Raw genomic sequence first — 20,036 nt, forward strand, 5'->3', positions numbered from 1 at the left:
TTCAATCAGTGACATTGTCAAAGATTAAACTATGATAACTCAACTAGTGCCAAAATGTGGATAGTATCTAGTTGTGGGGATCCTAGCAATGCCAAGATTGATGTAAAAACATATATAAATGTGGTATAATATTTTGAGAATGATCCAACGAATATCAAAGTAAATAATATTTTAAATGTGATGACCATAATGATACTAATAGAATTATAGTCGAAAAATATATAAATAAAATGTAATATTTTTTAACCACTACAATTAAGGTTTTAGCTTTTTGATAAGTATGGTCATTTCGAAGAATAATTTGTGATGACTAAAAGAATTTTAAAATGGACAATATTCAATTATTGTGATCCTAAGAATATCAATAGACTTGAGGTCAGAACAAATGTGAATAAGGTGTAAATTTTTATTTAAAACTATGATTTGAAATTGATTGGTGTGTGCACTAGTACAAAAGAGGTGTATTACGTCGGACATTTTCAATTTTTTACGTCAGAAAACGTACCGACGTAGAAGCGGGAGAGTAAATTTTACGTCGGATCTTCAAAACCGACGTAAATTTATGTCGGACATTAAGACATCTGACGTAAAAAAGTAGGAAAAAAAATAAAAATAAAAAACATAAAAATGCCAGTAGAACAGCCTGTTCTGCAAGCAGCACGGCCCGTTCTCCAAGCAGAACAGGCCGTTCTGCTTGGAGAACGGGCCGTTCTGCTTGCAGAACAAGCCATTCAGCTTCATATAACAACTCAAAAGAAAACGCCCACTACCTATACAAATAGAACAACCAAAAAATCAAATAAAACAGATAGCCAGAGTAGCAATGCGAAGTAGAAAAGTGTTAACGAAACCTTGATTCATACCTGAGAAGCAACAACAATGTGCAAATGAGTAACAAAGAGTTCATCCCTCTGCAAAAGACAAAAAAACGATTCAGTAACAAAGGAGAGAGAGAGGGTTTAGAGAGAAAAAAATGAAAAGTGATGAAGAGTGAATGGGCGCGGTGTGGTAGGGTCCGACGTAAAAAGTCCAATCTACGTCGGACGCAACACACCTCCGACGTAGATTGGACTTTTTACGTCGGACCCTACCAGGTCCGACGTAAAAAAGTTCGCAAAAATTACAAAAATGTCACCGCATTTTTTTTACGTCGGATTTTCGTATTTCTGACGTAAAAGGAGTGACGTAATATGCTAATTTTCCACTAGTGATGTGAGAAAGGTTAGTAAAATTAACTTCTATCATCTTTATCATTTTATCACAACAAACCTTATTTTGATTTTTTGAATTTGGAACCCAAGAAATACAATTTTACTACTAGTCATAAAATCCAATTTTTTATTTTATTTTTTACTACCAAATTTTAAACAAATATTGTCCTAATTGATGATATATTTAATTAAATTGAATTTGTATTACAAAATCTCTTGAGATACGGTACCTTTTTCATTTTACTACTTGTACAATTTAGTATGTTAGCCAAAATTACTTATAATGTTGTGTGCATAATTACATTATAATATTGAAGTATGGCATGAAATGTATTTGATAATATTTATTATTTTGTTAAATGAGGTGTGTTTATATGTGTGAGTTGTTTGACCTTTGTTTTACACCAAGAATTTGAGTGAGATGTATATCACTCTCATTTTATTGTTTATTTGTTTGTATTTGGAATGAATGTTATTTTTTTATTTGATGTCATGAGAGATACAAGGTATCACATTAACTAATATTAGTGTATGTCAATTCTTCTCACTAATGTATTATGTGTTTTTCATGTTCTCCTCTTTGTATTCTATTAAGTTGTTTTAATGATTTTTCTTTCTTGTTGTCTTAATGTATGTTTACTCCCATGTAATTTCAACATATTAAAGAAGTAAATAGTTAGCATGAACGATTAAATGATGGTTGATGCTCTTCGGACCTTAACACAAACTATGAAAAATTAAAGTGCTAAACATGTTGGCGATGTTGTTAACGACAATTAGATGCATTGATTTTAAAGGAAGGTTGGCCATAATACTTTAATTTTCACTTGCATTGAAATATTTTAATACTTTTATAATTATCCGTTAATTTAAATTAATGAAATAAATTATTAAATATTTTTAAATTAATATTATAAAATTAAAAATATCTATCACGTCAATACAAAATAAACAAAATTATAAAAAAAAATTAATGATAAGGCCTAAAAAGATTAAAAATAATTGCAAATATAAAGAGTTAAAAGATTTGTTTTAAATTATAAAGACTAAAAAAGATTAAAAAGATAAGTATAATACTAAAAAGATTTATTTAAATTATAGAGTCTAAAGGGTAAAATAAGTGAAACTATAAAATTAAAAAAGTATTTAACCAAAAAAAAAATCTTTGATTTTTATAAGTTCATATTTAAAGCATAAGATTCAACAATCTTTTTCTATATTATTTAATAATAAATTTATTATTAAATAACGTGCTCGTGCATTGCACTGAAAATAAATTATTATAGTAAATAAATTATATTTTAATAATTAATATATATAAAATTGTAAAAATTAATTGAACTCAACGCACTATGAAGAAAAATATTTGAACATATGATGATAATGTTAGATGATTGAACATATGATAATATGAAGTATTAGAAAAACTAAATTGTATTGTGTCTCAACTTCAAAAACACCAACATCTACAATATGATCTAATACATTAACCTGGAAAAAAAAAACCTTATAATTAACTTATAAGAGGTGGAATATTAAAATGTTATAAAGATGGTAATTCAAATAGGAAGGAAACAAAATTAAATTTTTACCTTGTACAGTAATTATGTAATGGCTCTTGAACACATCCATCATGAAAAATAAACTTGGTAAAATGCCTGAAAAATTGGTAAAATTAAAACTAAAGTATATTTTCTTTATATATATATATATATATATATATATATATATATATATATATAAAAAGCAAGTTACTTATGTCAAAGTTTGAAAGACTTCTTTATAAACTACATTAGTAGTAGATGCTGAACCATTTACCTCATTATCACAAATAAGAAATTTTAGACCATTGCGAGATATGACTTGAGATACTACGACATATAAATGGCCATGTGAGAAAACAGGTTGTGGAAGATAGATGACAATATGCTTCAATGATTGTCCTTGGATTTTATTTATTGTCATGGTAAAGGAGACATTTATTGGGAATTGTCTATGTTGAAATTTGAAAGGAATTCTCTTATCAGATGGAATTAAGGACAATGGAATAAAAATCTTTTATCCAATATTGTTGCCTGATATCACTTTTGCCTCTAAAACATATTTACCCAATTGAGTTATGATAAGTCTAGTTCCATTAAACAACCTAGAAGATTGACCTATATTTCTCAACAACATTATCGAAACACCGATTTTCAATTTCACCACATGATTTGGAAGTTTAGAAGTAATGATAGTATTATATAAGGAATTTAGAGATATGAACATCATTAGGTGTACGTAATTGCCCTTCAGTAGAACATGTACTATCTGAACTCAAATATGACTTTAATTCTCCAAGAATCAATGATAGGATGTAATCATTTAATTGGTTAACAATTTCATTTGTCAGTGCTAATATGGCTTTATGTTGAAAAAACGTGTGGTCAGTCATGTTTTTCAACTCAAAAATAAATAAAGAAAATTAAAATAAAAAGGAAATAAGAATTACTCAATTTTAAAACCTAGTAATATAAATCTACTTAATTAATAGTAATAACTAAAATTAAAAAAATATATTAAGGAAAGGTTAATATCCATTTCCTTATATGGCAAATATAATCTAGAATTAATAACTATTAAGGAAAAACTATTAAATAAAGGCTAATATATTAATATGAATAAAAAATCAAGAGCTAAAGAAATATATCTAGAAAAGGCTAATATCTATCAAGGAAATGCTAATATCTATTCCCATATATATATAACAAAAACAGAGCTGACACAAAAATATTATCAATAATAAATACTTGTGAAAAAATTGTAATATCAATCATCTAAAATTCTGTAGTAATTTAAAAAGTAATATCAATCATGTTAAAAAGTGTTTCAAGTTATGTATAAATACTTTTCATTCATGTTAAAACAATATTATTAGAAGAAAAAATTAAACTTTAGGTCATGTAATAATTTGGCAGCAAAATAAAAAGGTCAAATTGAAAAAATCCAACAACACTAAATAGGATTTCATCAATTAAAAATGCAAGAATATAATCAATAATTAATAATTATTAAGGAAAAGCTATTAAGTAAAGGCTAATATATTAATATGAATAAAAAACCAAGAATTACATAAATATATTTATAAAAGGGGTATTATTTGAATTAGACTAATTTCATTTGTTTTGAAATAAGATTATTATTTGAATTATAATAGGTAAATAGAATTAAAAGAATAGAGGGAAAAAATACATTAACTTCTAAAAAACAACATACATGCAGAAAAATTTATCAATGTCTTTACTAAGGTCATTAACTCATTTAATTGATTTTGTAAACAATATCCTTATTAATCATAAATTTTTGTTGAAGATGAAAATTTCAAACAAGAGCAAAAACAAAAACATTACACTATCCAACAATGAAATTTATAATTGTTATAATTTATGGAAAAAAAAACTCTTCATCCACTAGAATCATCTCCAAGAAATTTGTTTGCAACAGATTCTTAAACTCTGCCAACTTCTATAATTTTATTATTCGAACTCTTACTTTCTAGTCAATTCTCCTAGTTATATGTCTTTTAGTAATGTAAACCTCTGAGTCATGTCAGCTAAAAAGAATATGAAAGTAAAAAGGAAAAAAACTTTTAATAATATGTTCACTATACATCAATATTGAAACAACCAACCTTTAAAATTAAAACTTCATATAGGCTTACCTAAAACTGATTTTCCTATGATTGATAGAGAAAGTGTGAATCCTCATATTAGAAATATAAAAGTACCCAGATCAGAAAGTGGACAATGTATATATGGAAAGAGTATTTTAAGAAATAGGGAGTATGATGGAATGAGACAATCAAAATGAAGTTTTGAAAAGAAAAATGCTTTAAAAATTAGAAGATAGTGAGATCAATTAGCATTGAAAAGCTGCAATTGATGCATAAGAAATAGATATTTGTAATTGCTTCTCTGAGTGAAAGACAAAGTGCAAACAATTTGATGGGAACGTATGAAAGGATTTTTCTTCTGTTCAGAAGTATTAAAGATTTAGAATTTATTAAATTAAAAAAAAAATCAGAATAATTATGATAAGATAAAGTTACATAAGTACCCTTATTTTGGATGGGAAAAGAGTCACGGACTTCCTTTCTTTTATTATATAATAAAGATTTCTTATTCTGTAGTTGGTTGTATAATATCCAAGTGAGACAAACATAATATTTAAATAACTTTTATAATCATTGTTATAAAGTTGAGTCTAAAGAGACTTATTGATAAAAAAATACTTTGAGTAGAATTTGAAGAGACTTGTTATTAGATAATTACTTGGGTTAAATCTGAAGAGATTTGTTGTTAAAAGAATATCCAGGTAATGACTTGAAGAGTCCAGTAAAAGAACATTTACTGTAGAGTCAAAAATGACTTGGGAAATAATACTTGTAACTTTGAAAAAATTAGTAGAACTCAATCTATCTAAATTGAGAATTGAGCATAATCTATAATTGAAACTAATTAATATATATATATAAAAATTAGTGTTTCATTTGTTCATTTGATCACTCCTCCAATATTTTGTATGTTATAGATACTACTTCACTCTCTTACAAAAAATGCAAATTTTTGATATTTACTATTCATTCTCTTTTCTAATGACTATCTTTTCTTCACAATTAGTCTCATATCTTAAGATTTAAAATTTAAAGTTTAGGAAATGATGTTCGTATCATTGACCACCAACAATTATATACACCAAGTCGATACCAAAATTAACGAAGTTGAAATAACAGCACCAAATCTGGCTTATAAGAATCGAATCACACAAATCTAAAATAACCCTCCTATATTCCAATATAAAACCTTCATTAAGCAAAATTATTAGGTCCACCTCTAAAGGAACGAGGTTGAATAATGCTTGATGTAACTTGTTCAAATCCTCATCAGTATCTTCAACCACTTCATCATCCCATAGTCTAACAACATGGAGATCCACCTCTACCCTCGTCGGAAAGAGAGAGAAACCTGTTCATTCATTGGAGATGCCATGATAGAACCTGCAGCCACATCAGAATCTGTACTACCCAAATTCGATGCAAAATTGAAAATTCTCATCTTACAAGTTATTTTTATAAAATTAAACTTTTCTCAAATTCACATTTTTACCGAAGTTGCTTTATTTTATTTCCAATGCAGTCTTGTTCTTATAGTAATTCACTAAGAATTTAATGCAAGCAGGTGCTAATAAATACATTGAGAAATTTAAGAAGATATTAGCTGTAACCAAGAACAGCTCCCATTCAGAGATGGCCCATACTATCTATCATTCTATGGTTGCATGACTCTCACCTTGACCTGCCTTTTACCATTTTGGGCCCCCCAACAATTTAATTCACTGTACAAACTTTAGTTCATCTGTCACCTTCCTCCTTCTTCATCATATCATCCATTTAGTTTATTTTACAACTCACTGTTGAATGCTCCCATGCACCATCCAAGTTTTTTTTCACACATTACGAAAAGTAATAAATAATTTACCCAAATAATTCTATTAAAATATCGTCACTCTTTCTTTTTTTTTGATTTTACATATGCTTTATTAAATATTTTAAGATAATGCAGTATTATTTATGTGAAGGTAAATTAAAATAAGTTTTTTTTAAGACTTTGTTAAAAATATAAGCGTGAATTAGTATGATTTTTTTTTTTTTAATTCTTAAAGGTCAACCAATTTTGGATGGAGATAATAATAATATACACGTAAAATCAATATACCTGGCATAGTTTCTGTTTCTGACTCTCTGTTCTGGACAATGAAACAGAAAAAATAGTACGTAGTCTAAAAAATATTTAATACACCAGCATGTGATCATTCAATAAAAAGTTGTTTCCATGTGTAGACATAAATTAAATTTTGATATTCAAGCATATAAAATATATTATATTAAAAAGAATTATTCCTTTAATGCTAAACCATATTATGATGTATTAATACCTCAATATCACACTCGCAATTAAGAGGATGCTCATGCTCTTATGAACATAAAATCTGTAATACTATCTTTATTTGTGGCTATAATTCGTTCCATTTAACCGTCTTCTTGAATCCATTATCATTCTCTCTGATTTCCCCCCCTCTTTCTGTACAGATATACCTTCTATCTAATTAAGGTCATCTTACTCATTATTGACCGAATTATTTGATATAAATACACCCAGATTTTATTAGAGTTTATGTTTGTTTTTCTGGGTTTTGTTAAGGGAGTAATTGAAAATCAATAACCAATATTTTACATAAAAAGCACATTAAAAATTGTTGTGAGGAATACAAGATATTTTTTTATAAAAGAAATTTACTTTTCAATTTCTCAACCAATGAGTTTAGAGCAATGACATCTCTCTTTAATTCGAATTAAATATATTTTTAATAATTACAAATAAGGTAATACGTACGTTTTGTTTTAGTTCCTATAAAATAAATTTTATTTTAATATGTCATTTATAAAAATGTCTCATATATGTAGCCTTTAATTATTCCCTAAACGAGAAATAAAAAAGAAAATAATTTTTCTTTTTTATGAAGGACAGAAGGACAATAATCACGTATAGTAGATTATCTTATCTAAATAATATTTTAAAATATTATACACAAAGACTTATTGGTCAGTGGTCATGTACTATTGGTATAATTTTTTTTTATTTGATATCATTAACAAGTAAAAAACTTATTATTACTATTACTTTAAAAGTAATTATCTTAAAAGTAAATAAACTCATCATATGTAATAATTTGTTATTAAATAATATAATTGCTATTATTACTTCACGGCTTTTTTTTATTATGATTAAAATATTTTTAATTTTTATAATTTTACTTACTTTACTTTTTAGTTTTTATATAAGTTTTTAATCCTTCTATTTATTTTTTTAATTATTTTTAATTTTTATAATTACAATTTTTTTAATATATTTAATTTTTATTGTTATTTTTTTTAATGGTATCTATTTTGCATTGACAGAATAGATGTCTTTAATTTTGTCAGAATAAAAAAAATGTCTCAATATTAAACATTATTAATTGTAAAAAAGATATAAAATATTAAAAGACTTAATTTATAATAATTCTAATAAAATAAATTTGACACTAAACACATAAATTTAAATTAATATATTTATCATATTAATTCAAAAAAAAAAAAACAACGATATTCTATCTTACACCATTAAAAGTAAAAGAAAAACCAAGTAAAACTATACTTCAACCTTTCAATGTAAACAAACACATATTATTCTATCACAAAGTGAAAAACACATGGCATGATATTTGTTTTTTTATCTTTAAATGGAAAGCAATAACGTAACACAACACTAGATCTTCCTTCTCACACTCAATCATGGTTGCAGGTTACAAAGGTAGAAAGTAGAAAGTATAGCATGCATCACAAGTATCCATATATAATGGCCAAAGCAGCTGCCACCTAATTAATTCACATGTACATCTCCATCAGCAACACGTACGAGCCAAGTGCAAATTAAGTGATCGAACAAACACAACACCTTCTCCCATAAATAGCACCCATCATCACACCCCTAGCTAGACGTCCCAATTGGCAGAAAAGAACAAGAATGGGAAGAAAAGGGTTCGAGTTCATGAACATGAGCATGGTTGTAGCAGTTGAAATAACGTTGGTACAATGTTTATGCATGTGGTGGTGCAGCACTGGAAGCAAGGTGCCTGCGATAATAGTGTTCGGAGACTCGTCGGTGGACTCAGGGAACAACAACTTCATTCCAACGATGGCGAGGAGCAACTTTGCGCCCTATGGAAGGGACTTCATGGGAGGAAACCCTACTGGGCGGTTCTCCAATGGACGCATCGCACCTGATTACATCTCTGAGGCATTTGGACTGAAGAAAGCTATTCCTGCTTACTTGGATCCAGCTTATAACATATCGGATTTCGCCACTGGGGTCTGCTTTGCTTCTGCTGGAACTGGATTCGATAATGCTACTGCTAAAGTTGCTGTAAGTTTTTTCTTTGATGCATTCTTATTATTATTATTATTATCATTATTATTATTTTTCATCTAAATACAAAAAATCATAACTCCTTTTTTATTTTTTTTATGTATGTTATAAGTTTGGATGGACATTGGGATTGGTTTGAGGTTTTATTTTGGATTGCCTAATTTTACAGGCTACATACAGTATAAATGACGGTTTTTATTTGTTTTTAAAGATTTTTATAAAGAAATTTTGAAAAATAATATTTTGCAAAATATATATATGTTGGACACATGAGGATTTGCATGTACATGTCTCCACATTATTCATTTTGAATCTAAATCTTCAAGATTTTATTTTTGGACATAACCTATGAATATACACCTATATTTGTTCTCTTGTTTTAACTATCTGAAACTTTGAATGTACTTTAATAAAAGGATATTTTTATAATTATTTGAAAAATATAGACGAGGAAATAGTTTCTCAAAAAAGACAAAACTCGCTAATAAAAAAAAAGGACAAAACTCACCTTTTTGGTAACTGTTTTGAGTTAAACAAGTCCAAGACGTGATTTACTTGCTCACTTAAATGTACTTGTTGTGATATTATCTTGCTATCATTTTCTAAAACTTGTTGTTGGCTACATCACCCTTTTATTTCACATGATCCAACTCATCCAATTGATTACTCTTGTAAAGGAGCTTTTTTGAAGCAGTCCTATATTGGTTATCCGGTTCGCAAGAAATTTTTTTTGGATAAAACTTAATAATAGTTTTTTTTTTATCTGTAGTTAGTATTGTTGTTTAATTATAATTTGGAGATTTATTTTGATAATGAGTGTAGATATATATTAATGAAATCTATATTAGAAACAAATATATATTATCGAGAAAAATATCTAATTTAGATTGGAGAACAATACTAATTACACTTAAAAAAATTTATGTAAGTTTTATTAAAAATGAAATCTCATACTTGTTGATTTTAAATGTAAGTAAATTTCAACTTATGTCATTATATTTAATGTTGTTATATATAAAATACTCTTTCATAAGATTATATTTCTAATGTCTTTTTTTTTATTCTTAATATCAAATTTGAAGAAAGATACTTTAAGAAAATAAATTAGTTTTTTTGGAAAAATGAATAAAATTAAATAATGTAAACAACTTTTTAATTAGCATTAATGATTTTTTTTCCTTATATTTAAAATTGGAGAGTACCATGAAGCTAATCAACGCGCATATACGCCAACCAAACATAACATAGTCTCTCAAATTTCGTTTTATCATCATTTTTAGCTAATAGCTACATTGTTTTTTACCCTTGTGCCTTCCTCACCCACTATATCCACAATAAATATATATAATTAATATATACACGTGTGCGCGCGTGTGAAGAGCTAAAATATACTATTTAGTCACATATATCTGCAATATACTTTTTCTTTAACTTAATTACTTTAGCTATAAATTGCCAAGTTGTTGAGGTAAAAATTATTCTCCTTCATGCACATGGAAATGAATTTGAATTCTGTAGGACGTGATACCTCTATGGAAAGAAGTTGAGTACTACAAGGAGTACCAAGAGAAACTTAGGTCATATCTTGGTGATGAAAAGGCCAATGAAAGATTAAGAGAGGCATTGTATTTGGTCAGCATTGGAACCAACGACTTTCTTGAGAACTACTACGTGCTGCCTGAACGAAGGTGTGAGTTCAAAACTGTTGAAGAATACGAGGACTTCCTCATTGGACTTGCTGAAAACTTCTTTAAGGAAATTTATGGCCTCGGGGCAAGGAAAATTTCCCTCACAGGGTTGCCTCCTATGGGGTGTCTCCCACTTGAGAGAGCAATTAACGTTTTGGAGTACCATGATTGTGTTGAATGGTACAATAATGTGGCTTTGGAGTTCAATGGAAAGTTGGGGTGGTTAGTCACTAAGCTCAACAAGGACCTCCCTGGCCTTCAATTGGTGGATGCAAATGCATATGATATCATGTTGCAAATCATTACCCAACCTTCTCGTTTTGGTGAGTCTATAATAATGACCATTAATTGGTCATTGTGTCATCTCTTTAATTTCTAGCAGTAATAAGTGGAATGCAATTTTTAATGGACGAAATTTAGCCACAATTAGAATTAGATAATATTCACTTGTAATTAATGTGGAATTTATTAACATAAATTTATGTATATTATTAAAATAAAATTTTAATTATGATTAAAAAACAATACTAACTATATAAGGAACTGTATTTAAGTTTTATTCATTTATAATTTAAAAATTCTTGTGTTATTTACTATATATAGGTTTTGGTGATGTAAGATAACCAATTGATAACAAATATATTATATCTTTAGATATCAACTCTTTTATATTAAAGGTGAATGATTTACATGCCACCATTGCAAATTAGTAAATTAAAATAAAATAAAAAAATGACCTGGTTATAAGGGAAATTGGGGTTCCACAATGATTTAGGAAATATTATGGTATATATTAATTAATGGGAATTATGTTAGATTATTTAATTTGATTTTAACATAAGTTTTTCACTTTAGAGAATTTAATTCTATAAAATCTTATTTTGGTGGATATAATTAAAGAAATCTCTAAGTATCCAATGTAAAATTTCTCTAATGAATCTTTGTTAATCTTCAATTTAACATGTAAAGTCTTGAGTCAAACCAAATATTATTAAGTTTCAATTAATTATTAACTAGATAATAATACTTGGTATGAGGATTCCTAATATGTTATAACTTTCTTGTTTGATAGTCATAGAATGTCATCCATTATCTACCATTTTAGTCATAAAAAAAATTCAAAGATTAAACTGTGAGTCCTCTATCAATCACTATACAAATTAATTGGATAGCTGGTAGAAAAATAAGGTTACTAAAATTTTTGTTTTAAGCCCACTAAAAACATTTCTTGTTAGTTTTTATAAAATAAAAAAGCATCTATGCTGATAAAAAAAAACTTATAATTTAGCCCAAAAACAAAACTCAACATACTTTTTTTTTTTTTTTATAAAAAAAATTAGTTTTATGTCTCTCGATTAATTGTTTTTTGAATTTGCAGGTTTTGAAGTGGCAGGAAGGGGATGCTGTGGAACAGGGAGATTTGAGATGGGCTTCATGTGCGATCCAAAAAGCCCATTTACATGCAAAGATGCAAATAAGTATGTATTTTGGGATGCCTTCCACCCATCAGCAAAAACAAGTGAAATAATCTCAAATTATTTAATTGAAAAATATTTAGCTAAGTTTCGTTGATTCAAGTATACAGGGGAGTTCCCTCTATGATTTTATGCAATTGGAAATTAGCAAAACCACTACACATAATAATGTATTACATATATACTATATATATATCATTCTATGTCGTCGAAGTGACGTCAATACAATATATTATAATAATTGCATATGTACGTAATTATTTTTATATGCTCACATAAGAGTGAGTGTGTCTAGGAAAAGTTACAAGGATAACTCTATTTTATTCAGCAATTAACCAGTTAATTATTCTTGATCGCACCTTCAAATGAGGCCTAACATGAAATCAATTTTTAATTTTATGATAATTAAAAATTGATTTTTAACTCTCTCGATCAGATGTTTTTAATATATTTTTTTATTTTTAAAAAGTACGTTTCACATGCTATTCCACAATAGGTCAAAATATAATTTTTAAAAATAATGCATTGGCATGCAAATAGACATTGATGAGAAGACACAGGTTCCAAAAGCACAAGAGGGTAAAGGCTGGGATAAACAAATCGAAACGAGGACAAGAGGAGAGGGTTATGGTATGGTACGATCAAATTATGTGAGGAATGGTTTTTCATATTCTGAAGCAGTGAAAGGCAAGGTGCACAAGATGTGGAAGCCAGTGAAAAAAAATGGGGAGGAAAATAATGAAACAAGTTGGAATGGATTGGAGTTTCTTGTTGAAGATGAAGAAATGGCTTGGCTGGAAAAATGTTATGTGGGGAAAGTGAAGCAAGTTGATGAAATAAGTCTGTTACAAGATAAGATAATGGCTGAAGGTATTTTATCAATAAAGCTGACTTTGATGGGTGATGATTTAGTCCTTATTAATGTTTCGGAAGAAGAGGACTTTGAGGTGTTAACCAAGGATGCAGAAGACCTCTTTACTATGTGGTTTGATGAAATTATTCCTTGGTCACCTAGTTTTATTCCAAAGAAGAGGTATACATGGGTGAGATGCCAAGGTATTCCCGTACATGCATGGAAAAAGGCATTCTTTGAGATGATTGTTAGTCAAGTAGGGAGGTATGTTTCTGTGGACAATTCAACAAAACAAAAGCAAAGATTTGATGTTGCTCGAGTGTTAATTCATACGACCTACTGGGAGGTAATCAATAGATTGTTCAAAGTCAAGATTAGTGGTGATTTATTTTCCATTAGAATTGTTGAGGAACCTTTTTCCATTCCATGGAGATTGCACTTTGGTGTTAGAGGTGTAAAAGACAATGGTGCGACAACAGATTCTTATGATTCAGAATTTACGTCTTCCGATAATTTGTCATCTGATTTCGATTCTAATATATTTGAATTTGAAATTGGACGTAGTGGAGGAAGATTATGTGGCGATAATTGTGATGATTTTGAGGGAGTTTTGGTGAATAATGAGGGTGGACTATTTGGTGATGTGGGAAAGGGTTTGGATAAGGACCAAGGTGATCAATTTGTTGTCGATGCGGATATTGGGGGCAGAAAAATAAGGTAATGGAAGAAGGAATTCATTCTTTTGTTAATGCGGCGTCTATGGAGGAGGGAATCATGGCTAAAAGTAACGGTCTTGGAGGTGAGGAAAATGCGTTAGTTAATGAAGGTGTTGGGGGAGCTAAAGTAAGCAACATAAGTCCTATATTAGGCCAGCCAGTACAAGCCCGTGTTTTTAATAAGGAGATAGAGGCCCAAGTAGCAGTCCAATGTGAGATGGCTAGTTGTACGGAAAGTCATGGTGAGTTGGGTTTGGCATCCAATAAAGTGACGAACTATGAAGCTGGGTCATTTGAAGAAGATATTTCTCGGGCTCATGATAAACACACCTCCACTCTCTTATAAGCACACCCCCTTTTAAAAAAAATATATATAAAATGTCTAAATTACCCTTAAAAAAAAAAAAAATTCCTAAATTTACACCCCTCCTTCCTCGCACCCCCTTCCCCGCAAGCAAAACGGGCCGTACTGTAAGCAGAACGGGCCCTACTGCAAGCAGAACGGCCCGTACTGCAAGCAGAACGGCCCGTACTTCTTTCAATACGGCCCGTTCTGTTTTCAGTGCTGGCCGTTCTGCAGCAAAACGGTCCGTACTGTTTTTAGTACGCCCCGTTCTGCAAGCAGTACGTCACGTTCTTCAATCAGTACGGCCCGTTCTGCAAGCAGTACAAGCCGTTCTGCTTGCAGCAAGGGCCGTTCTGCTTGCAGCAAGGGCCGTTCTGCTTGCAGCAAGGGCCGTTCTGGGGCCGTTCTGTTGCAGTACAGGCCACCGCGTCACTTTTAAAATGGCTACCTTATGACTGATTTTAAAACCCCGATTTTAAAAGTTATTTTTGTACTAATCTTTCTTTTCATAGAACAAGTAAGAGTTTTTCTCATACAAAATCACTTGCTGACATTGCGCACCCCTCTTCTTTCTCTTTCTGGCACTCCTCTTCTTCTTCTTCTTCTTACTGTTACGAAAAGTTCTTTCCGGAATTATATAAAAATGTTCCGGAAAATACTTTCCATAATATTAAATTCTTATTCCGGAAAGTATTTTCCGGAAATATTTTGTTATATAATTCCGGAAAGTATTTTCCATAATATTAAAGTTACTATTACGGAAAGTTCAATCCGGAATTATATGAACAATAATTTCTATTCCGAAAAGTACTTTCCGGAATGCTAATGACTGTAAAAGTACTTTTCGAAATGCTATGACTGTAAAAGAACCTTTCTTATGCTGATTATGGTGGGACTAGTCCTTTTTTTCTATTCAGAATGACTGTAAAAGTATATTGCTTAATAACATTGAGCGGAAAGAGGCTTTGGGAAGAAGAGGGGTGTGAAATGTGGGGTGCGGGGAAGGAGGGTGGGGGAAGGGAGGTGTAAATTTAAGAATTTCATTTTTTTTAAAGGGTAATTTAGACATTATATATTTTTTTTTTTTAAAAAGGGGGTGTGTTTATATGAGAGTGGAGGTGTGTTTATCACCGGCCTTCTCTATGTGCTACTAAACTGGGCCTTGTTGTGGGTGGTTACATAGTTGGCCCATTTGAAGAATGCCTCAACGTGAATTTTCGTTCTAAGCCCAGTACGAGTGGATCACAAAGTAGCTTAACAAAGCCAGATCACTGCTTACGGGCAGTAGATTTAGCGTGCTCAAATTTACAACACAATCATTATCCAGCGGAGGACAATCACAGTTTGCGATTGCATCGCGATTTTGAGCCTCTTACACCTGCGTCTGGCCAACTGGAGTCTGAAGAGGAAAATTTATGTGAAGTTCCTATTACTCAAGTGGAGGATGCCTTCCAGCTGGATCTAGCTGGTGGTTTGAATAGTCTCAAAGTGAAGAAAAAAAGGGGAAGGCCAAGGAAACAAGTTCAACGATCTGCAAGGTTGGCAATTTCTCAACCTGTATCTAACTGTATGCCTCCGCATTTGAATGTCTTTAGCCCACAAGAGGTTGCACATAAAATTTGGGATCTGGGTAGGGAGTTGGGGATGGAGCATTTTGATAATGAAACAGAAATAGTGCAAAAACTAGTTGTGATGGAAGAGTGTGATAGGGAGCGTTTTTTGAACCAAGGAGGGGGTGTGGAGGGGGAGATTAGGGGGTAATTATCAGAGGCGTGTCTAGTAGGTGGAGGTGTTAGTGTGGTCTATTTTTATGCGAATATTATCTTTAAATAAGGGGGATTGGGGGGAGATTGAAAAAGGTGGAATTGGCTAATCTAATCAAATCAAAGAAGCCAGAGGTGTTATGTGTCCAGGAAACTAAAATGCAAGAGATTGACAGAAAATTGTGTGGCTCTCTGTGGGATGATAATAATTTTGATTGGGCATTCAACTCTTCTGTGGGGAGGTCCGGTGGACTCTTAACAATGTGGAGATCTTCTATGTTCAAAGTTCAGACAACTATTGTTGATTCTAACTTTATTGTTGTGTTTGGACAGTGGGGTGAGGAAAATGTAGATTGTTGGGTTGTAAATGTTTACGCTTCATGCTCTCATGAGCTGAAGAAACATCTTTGGGGTAAGTTGCAAAGCTTGAAGCAATCTAGAGGAGATGGGAAGTGGTGTTTTATTGGTGACTTTAACTCTATCAAGCATGCAGATGAGAGAAAAGGTACATCAGTTATTCTAAGAAGAGAGGAGATTGAATGCTTTGTTGATTTTATTGATAATTTGTCTCTAATAGATATGCCTTTGCTTGGGAGAAAGTTTACATGGTATAGGCCTGATGGTTCATGCAAGAGTCGGTTAGATCGGTGCTTGGTAACAACTGGCTGGCTTGATCAGTGGAGCAACGCATGTTTATGGGCATTAAATAGAGGAGTCTCAGACCATTGTGCAATAGTGTTAAAATCAGAGGATGTTAATTGGGGCCCTAAGCCTTTTAGATTCCTGAACAGCTGGCGTCATGAGCCTGGTTATGCATATTTTGTTAGAAAAGAGTGGGCAAAGTTGCAGGTTGGGCGAGCTTTGTTCTAAAGGAAAAGTTGAAGACAATAAGGAGTAAGCTTAAAATCTGGAATAAGGAAGTGTTCGGTGATCTAAATCTAAAGATTTCAAAAGTTAAAGATGGGATAAAACAATGTGATATTAAAGATGAAGAGTCTGGCTTATCACCCTCTGAAGTGGTACAAAGGAAGGAATATATGGCACAGTGGCAAATGTTAATGCAAAAGAAGGATACTCTCTTGTTCCAAAAGTCAAGGCTGAAGTGGCTTCAAGAAGGGGATGCAAACACCAAGTACTTTCACGGGTGCATTAATAAAAGATTGAAGTTAAACGTAATCAGATGCTTAAATTTTAGGGGCTGCAAAATTTCAGAACTTGCCCTTATTAAACAATATGTAAAAGAGCATTTTGATAAACAGTTTTCAGAATCTCAGTAGCATCGCCCAGTGTTAAATGGATTGGTGTTTAAGAGATTAAATTTAGATCAGGTTGATGTGTTAATTAAGCCTTTCACATTGCAAGAAGTTAAAGAGGCAGTTTGGGATTGTGAAAGTAATAAGAGTCCAGGGCCGGATGGCATTAACTTCCACTTTATTAAGGACTTTTGGGATATGCTACAGGATGATTTTATGCTGTTTATTAATGAATTCCATTCCAATGGCAGGTTAGTAAGAGGATTAAACAGTTCATTCATTGTCCTGGTTCCAAAGAAAGATTGTCCTGAACGTATTGAGGAGTTTAGACCAATCTCTCTTATTGGTTGCCTTTATAAAGTTTTGTCCAAAATTCTTGCTAATAGACTGAGGATGGTAATTTCCAGTGTTATATCTGATTGTCAATCAACATTTATTAAAGGAAGACAGATTTTGGATAGCGTTCTGGTGGCTAATGAGGCGGTGGAGGAAGTCAAGAGGAAGAAGAGTAAATGTATAATGTTCAAGGTTGATTTCGAAAAGGCCTACGACTCTGTGAGTTGGTCCTGTCTACAATTTGTGATGGGTAAGATGGGATTTCCTACTATATGGTGCACCTGGATTGCGGAATGCCTAAAAACATCTAGAATGTCTATATTAGTAAATGGTAGCCCAACAGAAGAATTTGGTGTATCGAAGGAGTTGCGTCAAGGAGATCCATTGGCTCCTTTCTTGTTTTTGATTGTAGAAGAAGGCCTATTCATGTTGTTCAATAAAGCCAGCCAGTTAGAAAGGTTCAAAGGGTGTTTAGTGGGTAAGGACAAAGTACCGGTTGATATTTTGCAATATGCTGATGATACTCTCATTATGGGGCATGCTTCTTATTCAAATATATGGACCATCAAATCAATTTTAAGGTTGTTTGAACTTGCATCAGGGCTGAAGGTTAACTTTTCCAAAAGCACGTTCATGGGGTATAACATAGAGTCACAATGGTTGCAAATTATGGCATCTGTTTTACATTTTCGGGTAGGTTCCACTCCTTTCTCCTACCTTGGGTTACCTATTGGGGCAAACCATAGGATGATTTCTACTTGGCATCCAGTCATTGAAAAGGTTAAAAAACGTCTCTCTCGATGGAAGTGTACAACTTTATCCTTTGGTGGTAGAATTGCTCTCCTTAAGTCTGTCTTACACTCCATCCCGATATATTTTCTTTCCTTCTTGAAGGCTCCCAAAGGTATCATCTCTTCCATTGAGTCTTTGTTTAAATCCTTTTTATGGGGTGCAGATCAAGATAACAGAAAAATAAATTGGGTAGCTTGGGATGTTGTGTGTAGAGACAAAATCCATGGTGGGTTGGGGATGAAGGATTTGTCGGCCTTTAATTTATCACTTTTGGGAAAATGGCATTGGAGAATGTTAGTGGAGAAAAATAGTCTTTGGGTGAGAGTTATTAGATCATTATACGACATCGCTTCACATTTGCCAAATGGGAGTGGTGCAAAGGGTTCAAGATGGTGGGTAGATTTAAATAGAATTGAAGAAGGGGATTTGGTGAGTAATGAGTGGATGTCCAGTAATTGTTGTAAAGTCATTGGAAACGGGGTAGACACTAAATTTTGGTTGGATAAATGGGTGGGTCATGGAATTCTAGCTCATACGTTTAGTCGATTATATCAAATAGCAATTAATAAAAATGTTTCTATTGCTGAAATGTTTGAATGGGAGGGGGGTGTGGTTAAATGGAAGTGGAGCTGGAGAAGAAGATTATTGGTCTGGGAGCAGCAACTCCTGAATACTCTTGCTAATTTTATCAATGGTACGAAATTCATTATTTCTGATGAAGATAAATGGCTCTGGATAGCTGCACCAGAAAGGGTGTATACAGTTAGCTCGGCTTATAAGGTCTTGAGGAATGACATAATATTTGCATCTAATGTTATATTTCGGTGGATATGGACTAGCATTGCCCCAACAAAAGTTTCAGCTTTCACTTGGAGGGTTATTTTGAATAGAATCCCAACTAAAGATAATTTGTTTAGAAGAGGTGTTCTGCAAGCAACACAGTTGGAATGTGGTTCGTGTAGGAATAAGGAAGAAACTACTTCTCACTTGTTTTTTGAGTGCGAGGTCTCTTTTCAGCTCTGGATGGCGTGCTTCAATTGGTTAGGATTAAATTCTATTATGCATAACTGTTGTGTGCAAAACTTGGAACAATTTTATGGGCTTCGTTATTGTTCTGTGAAGTATCAAAATTGTTGGATTCTTATCAGGTTACCTGTTATTTGGACCATCTGGCTGGCAAGAAATGATCTCATATTCAGCTCTAAAATAATTCATGTTTCTGAAATGCTAAATATGGTACAATTACGCTCATGGAGATGGTTAAGGGCTAGATTCCCTTCTTTCAAGTATAATTTCTTTTCTTGGTCCAATTCTCCTGGTGTCTGCCTCTCTTAATATTGCACATTGGCTATTAGCTTTCTGGGATTCGAGAAGTTTGTTGGTTATTAGCTAATTAAGTCGTTCTTTTTGTGAGCTTTTGGGTTGGCGTGGATTGGATTAACTTTCTTAAGTTATTTTTGTAAAATACTATGTGTATATAAGTTAGAGTACCCTTTGTACTCTTGTTAATTCTATTTTGCTTATAAAAAAAATCACTATTTACATTTTGATTTCTACAATTATTATTGATTAATTGGAATTAGATAAAAGAAAAGTT

At 31.5% G+C, this 20,036-nt stretch overlaps 2 protein-coding genes across 2 annotated transcripts; both read left to right on the forward strand.

The window, feature by feature from the left end:
• The first annotated feature begins 8,586 nt into the window (after window positions 1-8,586).
• On the forward strand, window positions 8,587-12,598 carry LOC109816954 (GDSL esterase/lipase At2g42990). The gene is made up of 3 exons (XM_020382131.3): window positions 8,587-9,214; window positions 10,736-11,228; window positions 12,284-12,598. The coding sequence occupies exons 1-3, from the start codon at window positions 8,816-8,818 to the stop codon at window positions 12,475-12,477; spliced, it is 1,086 nt and encodes a 361-aa protein (XP_020237720.2). The 5' UTR covers window positions 8,587-8,815; the 3' UTR covers window positions 12,478-12,598.
• A 1,355-nt stretch (window positions 12,599-13,953) lies between these two features.
• Window positions 13,954-19,774, forward strand: LOC145955033 (uncharacterized). Its single transcript, XM_083069729.1, has 6 exons — window positions 13,954-14,191; window positions 15,479-16,052; window positions 16,130-16,907; window positions 17,003-17,230; window positions 17,387-19,479; window positions 19,588-19,774. Exons 1-6 carry the CDS (start codon window positions 13,954-13,956, stop codon window positions 19,772-19,774), a joined length of 4,098 nt encoding a protein of 1,365 aa, XP_082925855.1.
• The last annotated feature ends 262 nt before the right edge of the window (window positions 19,775-20,036 follow it).

Source organism: Cajanus cajan, chromosome 2 (genome assembly GCF_000230855.2).
Source record: "Cajanus cajan strain Asha chromosome 2, NIPB_CcT2T_4, whole genome shotgun sequence".
In the NCBI taxonomy this organism is placed as follows: domain Eukaryota; kingdom Viridiplantae; phylum Streptophyta; class Magnoliopsida; order Fabales; family Fabaceae; genus Cajanus; species Cajanus cajan.